Source organism: Triturus cristatus, chromosome 4_2, assembly GCF_964204655.1.
Source record: "Triturus cristatus chromosome 4_2, aTriCri1.1, whole genome shotgun sequence".
NCBI classification, from domain to species: domain Eukaryota; kingdom Metazoa; phylum Chordata; class Amphibia; order Caudata; family Salamandridae; genus Triturus; species Triturus cristatus.
In genome coordinates this window covers 763586931-763599872 of record NC_140586.1, presented here as the reverse complement: position 1 = coordinate 763599872, position 12942 = coordinate 763586931, and the positions used below count along the sequence as shown (strand labels likewise).

Here is a 12942-nt window from a genome sequence, read left to right as displayed (position 1 = left end):
TAACTGACTGATTAAGTGTATCATAGTGAATACATGGCTTAGTGAATAATGTTTAAATATGTAAATATCTGTATCAGTCTCTCACTTTGTGTATAAGTGGCTGCATGGGTTGGTGAGTAGCTACATGGGTGCCTATTTAGGTTATTAGTTGTTTTTTTGAGTATCAGTCTGAGTGTCTGCATGGTTCGGTGGGGGGTATTACGTAGTGCATCGGTGCATGAATGAGTGACTCACTGTTTGTATGTGTTGAACACAGCATGTGTGCAGGACTGTATGGGTGGATGAGTGTGTGTATGGGTGTGTTAGTGAGTGAATGACTGTCTCAATAGTGTCTTCAGGAGTAACTACATACGTTTTAAACTAGTATATGTGACTATTGGTGTATATATGTGAGTATATGTGAAAGTGAGAGATTGAAAGAGTTCCTGTATGAATAAGTATGTGTTTCTATAAGTGATTGTTTAAAAGACTAAGTATGTGTAAGTTTCCGTAGAAGTAAGTGTGGTGGTGTGTGTATAACTGTATATGCAAGTAAATGTATGTTTGATTCTTTATTAGCATGAGTGACTATGTGTGTGAGTAACTCTATGGATGAGTGGCATTGTGTAACAGGATGTATAGATGTATGAGTACATATGATGAGTGAGTACATGTATGAGTGACTGTATAGGACTGTTGGTGAATGAGTGGATGTGTATGTGGATCTTAGAATTACTGAAGAGGTTGTTGTAACTGGTATTGGTATGTCCATTGTTTTGAAATTTTTAGTCTCTATTTTTGAATGTGTGTATCAAAGCTTATATTAAGGTGAGAGGAGGTCTGCCACTCTATCACAAGGATGATGTCATCAGTGATGTCATCAGTGATGTCATTTGAGATGTCATCAGTGATGTCATGAGTGATGTCACTGACCATGTCATGAGTGATGTAATATGTGACGTCATCAGCAGTGCATTGCGGGCGCGCGAGTTATAGTTAGCTGAACTAACTATAACGGGGCAATTTCATTGGTTTTTTACGAGTAAAATGTCCAGCTAACTATAACATGTGTGAAACCTATGGTTTTTTCACTGAATTTCTAAGGTTTTTTAAATGCTAATTCCTAACTATAACGTGTGTGAAACCTATGGTTTTTTCAGTGAATATATATATATATATATTCACTGAAAAAACCATAGGTTTCACACATGTTATAGTTAGCTGGACATTTTACTGATAAAAAACCAATGAAATTCCCCCGTTATAGTTACTGTAGGCAACTATAACTCACGCGACCGTAATCCTCTGCTGATGCTAATACTGTATTTAGACACTTATTTGCCCATATCTTCTTCCATTAAATTTTAGCTATACATATATTACAAATATTTTTTTTTCATAAAGACACATATGTCATCAGCAGAGGATTACGGTCGCGTGAGTTATAGTTGCCTACAGTAACTATAACGGGGGAATTTCATTGGTTTTTTATCAGTAAAATGTCCAGCTAACTATAACATGTGTGAAACCTATGGTTTTTTCAGTGAATATGTATATATATATGTGTGTGTATATATATATATATATATATATATATGTATAGATAGATAGATATATATATAATGAACCAGGCAACACATCAGCAACCAGAGTCGGAGAGCACACAGAGAAAGATTTTCAAGCTGGATGCTTTATTGTGCAGACTCCCCCTGACAGATGCTTTTCGCCTTATGGCTTCCTCAATGTCAGTGTCTTTAGCGCTCCACGAGAGTATTTAAAATCACCATACATCACGTGTTGCCGCTAAACATAAAAGTTGGACTTATGCCTCATTCGATGTAAAAATTCATGGCAGCCATCTTAAAATATGCTACTTACAAAAGTGCTATCACCAAAGTGCTTAGTGCAGTGCATAGTTAAAAAGTGACATGATTGCAAATCTAAATAGGTGACCAAAAAATTCATATGTACACATTAACAAACAGTTTTAGCATTCTAAAAATATCTAGAATTTTTTTATGCTAAAACCTTGATTTATATTTCTTTTTGTGTGTACTTAATAACAAACGAATTCATGTATATACATCGGTGAATCTATTCCAATTGATAAATAATTTAGCATTCCTCATGATTTCAGAATATTATGCTAAAAAGAATTGTTTATCTATGGTTGTATATACCGGATATCAACGTCACCAATTTGCATTCCTAATTAAGCCCTGAATGGGCAATCAAAAAGTCAAGCCTATCGGGATTGCGGCATCCTGAACCTGGGTGCTCCATAATTGAATTGCGAGTGGAAACTAACACAATCATTTCTATAGTTTAATCTTGATGCACCCACATCTCCTCATCATTGTTAAGCCCAGTTGGAGCTTTGGTTTGGAGATCAATGATGTATTTTGACTCCAAAATCTGAAGCTTTCGCACCCTGTCTCATCCCCTCTCTTGTTTTTTAATCTGGTCTATATTATAGAATTCGAGGTGATCCCGGTTGGTGTGGTGGAATTTTTCGAAATGACGAGCAACCGGATAGGTCGCATCCTGATTGGAAATGGCACACATGTGCTCAAGGATGCGTTTCTTTGTAGGGTGGATATTGCTTCCAAATATTGCTTTAAGCAAGGGCATGTCAGGCAGTAAACCGTTACAGTTCAGGAATCATATGGACAGGCCTTGGATCCCCTGGTCTGCCCGGAGAGTTGGTAATTTTACTGCTCTGTTTGCAGGCCTTATATCGTCTGCATGGAAAAAAGACAGCAACGCTCATACGATTTTTTACTCTATGGGTTGAATAGAAATGGCTAAGGATCAAATGATCTCCCACTGAGGGACATCGTTTATATGTAATCAGTGAGCGTTCTGGAAGGTTTTTCTTTAAGATGTTATCTGTCTGCAGGATATGCCAGTTCTTTTTGAAAATGTGTAAAACACTGCTTGATTTTTCATTGTAGCTAATTATCATTCTCACTGGACCCTCTTGTGTGAGTTTACTAGGTCCTTGTGCTACCAGTAAGTCTACTCTATTGACTTTTTCTACCCTAGTTTCTACCTTCTGTAGATCTCCATTTGTATAACCTCTCTCTGTAAACCGTTGCAGAGCTTGTTCTTTAGCTTGTATGTAGCTCTGCGTGGTGGACTAGTTGCATATAAGGCGCAATAGCTCCCCGAAAGGTATGTTTTTTATAAGGCTTATGGGGTGACGGCTTCCTGCATGTAAAACTGTGTTTCCTGCCGTAGGTTTTCTATACAGACGGGTCAATAGAATTGTGTTTTCAATGTACACCTCCAGATCTAAATAGGTTACAGAGATGTCACTAATATGGCTCGTAAATTTAAGATTCAGATCGTTGTTGTTAAGTGAGGCAATATACTCCTCAGCCGAGGAGCGGCTGCCACGTCAAACAACAAAAAGATTGTTAATATACCTTGCCCACAAAGTTATCTTCTCGATCCAAGGGTCATTCATTTGCCCCCCAGCTAAGTGCTTCTCCCATCAGCCCACAAATAATTTTGCGTAGCTGGGGCGAAGCACGTCCCCATCGCGATCCTGCGTTGCTGTTGGTAAAGTTGACCTGCAATATATATACACACACTCCTTTCAAACAAGTATGATGACGCCTTGTGCAGTTATTCAAAGTTTTATTCACCACCACCGTTAAAGCGTTTCGGCTGCACAGCAGCCTTGCTCACTGATGCCGAGGCATACGAGCGGCCATTTTTTTGATTGTGTGCAAAACGTGTCACATGCTAACTACAAATAAAGTGCTAGTGAAGACAGACTCGTAGTTTTGCAGTATAGGCTCATTACATGGTACATCGAATTATTTTCACAATATTCTCTCGGTATTTACAATTCTTGCCGTTACTATTATTTTGTCATGATTTTTCACCACTATTCATTACTGTTCAATGGAAAATCCATTTAACGGCAGTGCGTTTAATTCCGTTTTCTTGGTTACCAAAATTCCTTGTTTTGTTTGGTTAAGACATCATTTATGGTTCTTAGCTGTATCACTATACATTTAAGCCCAAGTGGGCATATACATATGCCTTTGCCAAGATATTTCCATTTTGGCACATTATAAAATTGTCACTTAATCAGATTACGCCCATGAGGGCACATTCTAGTACCATATCAAACACCATATCATAGTTCTTCTAAATTATGATTGTTATTTCCCAAAATGTATTAATTGTTATATATGTTCTTACTTTATCGACTGCATATTTGTCTGTCTGATTCCATTAAAAAATCTCTATCTTACATTTAAAATCAAATCACTCATTTCATCTTTCTTTCGATTTTACAGGCAAATTCTCTTATTTCTGTTGTTTCACCTACAAGTGCTCGTATAGATCTTCCTCTATATTGAGACCTCCTGGCTGCTTAGAATCCAAATCAATAATATAACAGGATTCAAGTTTTCTAAGCTTCTTCTCCCTGTTCCCGCCTCGTGCATCTGCTTCTACCGCATCAACCACAAAATATGTTAACCCCTTTAGCATCCTTGTGGTGGAACCTCTCAAAATGGTGAGCAACAGGATATGTTCGGTCACCATTTTTGATGGCCCTCAAATGTTGCAGTATCCTTTTGTGGACTTCTAGAATTGTGCTGCCCATGTACTGCAGTCCACATTGGCACTGCAGCACGTAAACAGCAAACTCTGTTTTACAGGTATATTTTCCCATGATCCTCCGCATTGTGTTAGATAAGCCTGGTTTGTATTGCTCAATGTTGATTCCGTGTAGACAAGCCTTGCACTTTGAGCATTTTAAGAATCCTTGTTGCCTACTTAACCATGTTTTTTCGTTTGGGTTTTTCTTAAATTATTCCTTACCAACGCTTGCTTGAAAGGTGGTCTGCAAGGCACAACCTTTCCCAAAACTTGATCGTTCTTCAAAACATGCCAGTGCTTATTTAGAATGCTCCTCAGCCTGTCTTGTTGCTTACTAAACGTCGTTACTAATCTGCATTGATTCATTGCATCCTTCACTTGTTTAATTTCCTTATCAAACGTGATTTCTTCTCTCTTCCTCTTTGAAGCTCTATATACTGCTGTATTAATCCATTCTTCAGGCTACCCTCTGGTTTTAAACCTGCTTTTAAGGTGGGTTAGTTATTTTTCAGTCTCTCCCTCTTCACTTCAATTCCGTCTGGTCCTTAGGCACTCACCATACAGAATGCACCTTATGAAATTGGTTGGATGGACAAGCCCCTAAGGCCTTAAAGGACTAAAGACTCTGCCCACACTTGACCCCAGGCCCAGTGGGTCTCTCCCAGGGCCAGTGAGGCTGTCCCCCTTACAACCAATTGGGGCAGGACTTGTACTCTATTGCCCCCCAGATGCCCTGCAAGATGGCCAGAAGGCCATAGTTTTCTAGAGGGCACAGCATAAAAGACCGGAGCAGGTGCCCAGCAAGACCATCTCCCATGCAGATTGTGTCAGTAATCACACAAGAACTGCTCCTTGTGGCCAGAAATCACCAACAGGAGTAAAATTAGCACAGCATGATCAAAGTCGCCCCAACGGGAACTGAATTATGGCCTTTTAAAGTTTTGACCTTTGAACCCTAGTTTGAGAAAAGAGTGTGTTGTGCTCCTTTGTATTTACTTAAATTACCCCCCCCCCCCGGGGTTGGGCAATGACTGGAAGTCTGTGTAAGAATATTTTATTGAGCAGTTCCTGGAGGGGGCATACATGGGGTCCCCTCTCACATCTTTAATTGCCGATGGGGGCCCTAATCTCCGCTTGACCGCTTATTGCACTCATACATGTACATGGTTATTATGGATTACAGTGAAATGCTGGCGGGTAGAACATGTGGAATAATTGTTGTTTAATGTGATGCACCTTCAACAAAGCTAAAGGACTTGCTTTATACTGCTGATCGGATGATTTCTGACAAAGCTAATAGGCTTCCCTTAAATATTGTTTTGGTGAGCCCATGAGAAAGCCAATAGGCTTACTATATTTGAAATAATACACCCCTATGTTGGGATGTTCTATCTAGTATAGGTAGGAGGGGTTTTCTGATTGTGGGGAGTCATGACCCTTTTGTATATATTTACAAAATCAATGTATAGTATTTAGTAGTATGTTTTTAATAAATGCACATTTCCTTTTCTAAATGAAAAACAATCGCTGGACAATCATTTATTGAGTGTTATTATATCATGACAGTGAATGGTGATTACTAGCCTACACCACCACCCTTTAGTATGCCTCGGACTGCTCTGCTTTGCTACCCTAAGAGAGTAGAGCGCTAAAAGGGGGTTCGTGGTTCCCAATAAAGGGCAAATTGTGGGCCTATTACTTGTATCCAATTTCGTACAAATGCACAACGAAAAACAGGTTCTGTGAACAATAGCCACTTGCATTCTGGTCATTTACATTATCCCCATGCTCTGGTGCTAACCTGTTGCAACGAATGCTGTGTAATTATGCTATGTGGCATAATGATGCAATTGCAGGCATTTTGTGCAGCAAATGTAATGAAAGATTGATGAAATTCTGCAAAATTATACCGGTGTAACAGAAATTTAGCCTGAGCCCACTCATTACCTCATCCATTCAGGGATGCTTTAAAGACTTAGAAATGCCCCAAAGAGAAGCGGAGTGCTGTGCATGGCTAAGGGTGGGTAAAAACATGAGAGATGGCTTTATGTTTACAGGATACAGATTTGTTAACAAGGAGGATTTGTAGAATATGAATGATAATGTGGCCCTGAATACCACAGGAATTACCAGTGAGTGATAAGTACATTTGCTGGGGTGAGGACACAGCTGGAGGGATGGTAGATATTGCATGATGAGGTAGGGGCACCGTCTCATTTACAGGGAGGACATTGTCGTTCTTAAGACAGCCTCACTTACAAGGAGGTCATGTTTGCTCTTAGGAACACTGAATCTCTCTGTCTGCCAGTGCCGGAGGGGGCCTCTGCAGCTCGGGGGCACCCCTTCCGCTGGAGATGCAGGGCTTTTTGTTACACTATTGATGTAAAGGACAGGCTGCAGGCTGACATTTGGGTACCAGAAATGTACTGACTGCAGGCAAGACAAACTGTTCTTTTGGAGGAGAGAGTTCCACAAGGTCAATTCAGATTTCTGTGGTGTGCTCTACATTTCTCCATTCATTTACGTATAGGAAGCACAATCTTCCTGTTTTCTCATGGCGTTTCCTTTGTTAATGCGTTTTCTTTGTTGCCAGTGTGGACAATGTCTATACGTTTCGCTCCCTCTGCTGTGTTTGTAGCACAGGCGCGGCCGGCACAGGTAAGAGCGGTGGGGGGATGTCGACAGAAAACGGATAGGTAAAATTAAATAAAGAAATAAATAAAACCACTTACCTTGCGCTCACCCCATCGGCCCGCCCCACCGCTCTTACCTGTGCTGGCAGTGCCTGCTGTAGCACCTGTGTTATGTCTTGGTGATGGCTGCTTGCCTCCTCTTTCTACACACATTCTGCTACAAACATGTAATTTAACCAATAAATGAAAGATGCATCTATAATGATTGCTGCTAACAATGAAGGCATAGTGCACCCCTTTGATGCCACGCCTCTTGCGGTCAGATGTAAATGTTGCTTGTCTTTATTGCAGGCAGATATTTTCTCCGGCGCACTCTTCATCCAGATAGCCCTGGGCTGGGACCTCTACCTGTCGACAGTGCTGTTGCTGGTGGTGACTGCAGTCTACACCATAGCGGGTAATTCTGTTTGCTTTCAAAGCATGTGCTCCGTCAGAAAGAGGCACAGACCTGGCTCTGGGGCCCTGTTACTGTCACTTTTCGCCCATCACGTGATCTCAAGGCAATTCATTCTCCTTTGCATAATTATGTTGTGTTTAATATTCAACTCATATGTGGTGGTAGCTCACTGTATACTCTGAAGAGTGTGGCAGTATAATTTGCATGGGGCAGTACCATCCCCATTTCACTATTTTTTATCCTTTTTGATACGAGTCCGACAGACTCCTACATGTCCTTCTCACAGTGCTTAATTTGTTATACATTAAGTTCCAGGTCCTCGTCAGTAGGCCACTGCAGCTTGCACCACCCATTGCCCCTGGCAGCACTGCTAATGACTATACCAACACAACTACTGACCATCATACTTCTACTGCTGTGACAATTCAGACTATTCCAGGCCCCCAAAGCAATAAGGATGGTTTGGGTGGCAGGTATTTGTCATTTTTAATGTATATTAAATTACTAAACAACTGTTGTGCTCATCTGAACATTAGGCAAACCCCGCCACCATGTGGCAGTCTGTCATAAGTGCTGGTGTTGACAATTAAGTGCCGATGCCGAGCACCTGAAACCACTGGCTCGAATTAAGCGCTGCCTTTTCCAACCCCAATATCAATGTACAAGGACACATGTAGCATACCCATGTGAACTATAAGCCAGAAACACACACTTAGCTCAGCATTTGGACATGGCAAGAGGACTTTGTGGGATTACTGCATAATGCACTGCAGACAAAAATAGTGGTTATATGGTCTCCTCCAGCATGAGTGATATACACTGACAAATGAGGAAGGTTATCAATATTTGTTAAACAGATGGTTTCATTGTTTTAAAGCAGCAAATTAAATTAATTGTCTTCTGAGTTTAATTTATGATATTGGTCTTACAGTGCCATTAAAACATGTTCATAAGTGCCTCAAATATGCAGCACAGGAGGGAATCTCACTAGTGATTTTGGTAAAGGTTTTCAGTGGTTGCTATTTGTACATATCATGTTTTTTGTCTCCCAAAACTGCTTTTCTAGCAGTTTTTTTAGGCATGGTGCAAGAAAATGTTTCATTGACCCTCAAAAACATATTGCTTGGGATGAGGTTGTAGTAATATTCATGACGCTGATCCTCAACAGTTTGAAGCAAACGGCTGTCGATTTTTTTAAAAGTGGAATGCAAGCATTAGTGTACTGAAACAATTATGCATTTATGCATTATTATTTTATTTGATTTAATTTCATTGTATTTTAATATATTTATTACATTGTTTTCTAATGCATGTACCACGCAACAAAGGCCTCAGAGTGCTATAAAGACAAAGTATCTGCAATATATGGTAATTAGGTGCAGGGCAAAAATTATCTTTACAGTCAAGCGTGCTAAATATACAATGTTTTCAGCAATTGCACGAAACGTTAAAAAAACAAGGATTAGTGACAATTTTGTGAAACAGTACATTGAAATGGGTTAGGATGTCTTCACATCTAGAGATAAGTAGCAGGTCCTAGTATGTATGTATCACCATAGGTTATTGGTATGCATATAATACGTGGGATAAATTAGCAGTATCACCCAAAATGGAATAATGTCTGAGTATTTACAGATTATATTTATATTGAGAACAGTCAACACTAAAATGAAAAGTCAGAGAACCCAATTATGCTTTAAGACAAAAAATGTGTAGAGACATCAGGTATGTCCAGAATTAATATTTTTGTTAGTTATCTAATGCTTATTTCCTCTAATTGCATGATATTCCCCACATAATAGGGAACAACTGCGTAGACCTGGGGTCATCAGGCAGAATATGTCATGGAGCTCATCATTTGTGTAGCTAACACACATTTTCCAACTGCTCTGGGCAGGTGGTATCTTTGTATGAGTGTGCAGATGCTGAGCAGTGTTTTAGGGACGGTTGAAGGTGAGTTTGGGAGAGGGCAGTGGAGTATGTTGTCTGGGAGGAAGGAGCATTACATGCTGCTCATACCTTCAATCAGGTTTGGGTGGGGCCAGGGACCTGGCTGATCTGCAAAGCATTCAATTCCCAAGATGATTTTACTGAGAGATAAAATTGAACCCAGTGTTCCAGCATCTCAAACATCTGGATGCCAGAACATTGGGCCGTTTGTGATTGAAAGCAGTGGACTCCCATCAAGGAAGTCCATTCTGCTCACCTCGTAATGGAGCCCCGTGCCTCAAAAGGCCAACCTGAGCATCAGTTGTCGATACTATTTTTCAAGCTCAAATTTGAATTAGGTTTAGAGTGGGTGCTTTCATGAGGTAGAGGTGGCGGGAGGTTCATAGCTTTGGGACTGTTCAAGATAAGCCCTGTTATATTTCAGTGTTTCACGCACTACTATATGTAAACCCATTTTGCCTATAGAAGAGCGAGCTCCCCAAGGTATTTTACGACTTTGTGAGAGGACTTTTGGTGAGTGCAGACAGAGTGCATTAGAAGTGTGTAGGAATATCTTGCTTTGAGCAGGAACCGCTGTAGATCCTTTAGCATTGTGGTGCTGCGGTCTACATGGCAGGTGTCACCCTCAAGATATGCAGCTGAATAGAGTATTGCTGTCTGTGAGGAGAGCATTAACATAGGTGATTCAGTTAAAAGTTAAGGCTTGATATTTTCAGTCTTGGTTGGGAATGAACTGTTTTGATTTCCTTAAAATGCTCAGTTGTAGCTCTGTGCACCTTGGCTAAATGATTAATATGTTCATCCCCATGGATTACCTCATTGAGGATGAGCCTCTGGTCTTGTTCACTAGAGGTAGTGTGATCACCAGCATAGATAGAAAGGCAACTCAGTTATGTGCCTGGTATCATGGTTTCTGAGTGTGTGTATATGGAAATATGTTAAGGTTTATGATGCTGAACATTGCAGAGAGTTCAAGAAGTATCAAGAGACAAGGCTCACCTGTGTTGTAGATGTAAACGCATCATACACTTCATGTGGTGCAACAGATTTGGTGAAATGTCTTGGCCTAAAATTAGATTAGAGGTCCCCATGAAAGGTATTTTCAGAAATGTAGCTCTTCAGTTGAGCAGCTACTTGTCTTTCCTTTGTTTGACTTGTGGTTGTTAGAATCTGCTGAGTCACTACCAAGTTTCTTAAGTCAGAGTTTGAGATGACCTAATATAGCAGATCAGGAACACAGCTCAAAGGCATCTTTGATCTCAAGCCAGGATACTTCATGTTGAGGGCATATTATTTTGGCTAAGGAGGCTAGCATAGAGTCATCTACAGGTGATAACGGTTTTGTGCTCATAGTTGCTTTGTGAGATTCAAGTTTGTCAGTGGAAAGGGAAGTCAACCATCTCACTTTTGATTGTGTGTAATTCCTGATATTGTTAACGTTTCTAATTAGTGAAAGTCAACATTGAAATTGTAAGTTTTTTTCCACTGTTACATTGAGCCAATTTTTACAACCCTCGACAGAAAAACAGGGGTTTGAAAGGTGCTTGGAAATGTCATTTTATCACAGGTGTTGATAAATGATGCATTTGCATAAGAAATTGGGTAATTAGTTATGAAGGATGTGAGTCCTTCACAAGTAAAAAGCCTGCAATTGTCATTTTATGGAGAACCAAGCAATCCATTGTAGCAATCAACTATCTCAGGGTAACAGAGCAGTCCAAGAGGGAAGGTGGTGTGGACTAGTAACCCCAGGTAGTTGGTAAGCAACAAAGCTCACTAAATGTCTGCGTTTGCTATGTTCTCTCTAAGTGGGTACGGGTATGCCCAGACGTGGGTCCCCTGCTGGTTGTGCCACTGGATTCAAGCTAGCCTGGCTGATGAGGGTGAAACCCCGAAACCGGTCCTAGGATGCTTGTTTCCAGTCCGTTGAGGACCTGGCCTGGCAGTTCAGGCTGAACTGTTCCCATGAGGAGCAGGGTGAAGACTGATTTGCATATATCTGTCTCCAAACTGTGGTGGCATAGTGAGCAAAATATTGATGGATTCAACACAGATCTGTGACTTGGGGTCAATGTTTGAACAGTATCAGGACTCCGGCCATCATCTAGTTGTGTTTGCTATGTATACCCTAAGTGGCCAAGGGTATGCCCAGACGTGGTTCCCTTGCTCGCTGTGCCACTGGATTCAAGCTAGCCTGGATGATGAGGGCTGAAACCCTGAAACCGGTCCCTGGATGCTTGTTTCCGGTCAGGGAGGATCAGGCCTGGCAGTCGGGCTGAACTGTTCCCATGAGGAGCAGAGTCAGGACGGATTTGCATATGGCTGGGTCCAAACTGGGGTGGCATAGTGAGCAAATGAACTAAAGGTTAAACCCAGATCTGAGATTGAGGGTGAGTGGCTGAAAAGTATCAGCACTCCTTCTATCATCTTGTGTTTTCCCAGCAGAAGTTTAGGAACAGCCACAAAATCCCAAATGATACTTGGGTGGAGTTCATGGAGTATTCTAGCAGCGAACTGTATGGCTGGCTGAAGGGCAGCAAAGTTGATGATTATGTTGGGCTGTGCAACTGGATCTTGAGGGTTCACATGCTCAATATTTATTTTACAGAGCCGGTGCCAGCACTTAATGGATCGTAAGTTCACTGACCTCAGGGAGCTTGCTAAGTAGATGGACCTCTGGGTCAGTATCATAATGACCATGAAGTTTTACAGGGAAGACTCTCAAAATGGTGGTCTGGATTCCCAACTGAAGAAAGAGGGGGGAGATAAAATTGGAGGGAATTCTCTCAAGACCCACAAAACAGCTCAAAATGCAGAAAGGTACACAGCACCAATCCAACCAGAAGATAATGGATTTGTAAATAACATCTGTGGTAAATGTGTCCCTAAATGCTGTGATTGTTACCAGTTTGGGCATACCAAAGCAGATGTTAAATGCCCGCAGAGGAAACAGCCCCTCACTGGTGGGCGTACCCCTGGGTGAATCAGTGTAGTTCTTGCAGAAGAGATGGCCACAGTTAGTATGGGGGACAGCTGAGGTTACCCTAGTGTCCCTGGGTGACAGAGAGATGGTACCTAATGCCCTTGTGCCTTCTAATGCTTCCAAAGTATAGGCAGGGGTGTCAACATAAATGAGCAGGGGATGAAGGCTCTCAGAGACACAGGAGCGAGCATGACTACTGTCAGGTGTCATCTGGTGCCCTCAGAGCAGTTTATACCAATACCAGTACTAGACAACCATGAGAGCTACTACCCAGTGGCTCTGGTCAGTCTTTGAATGGGGGGGTCTTGGATCCCCTTAGG

General features: G+C 41.3%; 1 protein-coding gene across 4 annotated transcripts in view; it reads left to right on the top strand.

Annotated features, from left to right (window-relative positions):
• LOC146835006 (sodium/glucose cotransporter 4-like) overlaps positions 1–12942 on the top strand; it is a 736053-nt gene that overhangs the window by 357403 nt on the left and 365708 nt on the right. For all 4 annotated transcript variants that reach the window (XM_085602666.1, XM_085602670.1, XM_085602669.1 and 1 more), the window contains one exon: positions 7584–7689. In XM_085602666.1, coding sequence (XP_085458792.1) covers positions 7584–7689 — 106 coding nt within the window. The remainder of the gene's footprint in view (positions 1–7583; positions 7690–12942) is intronic.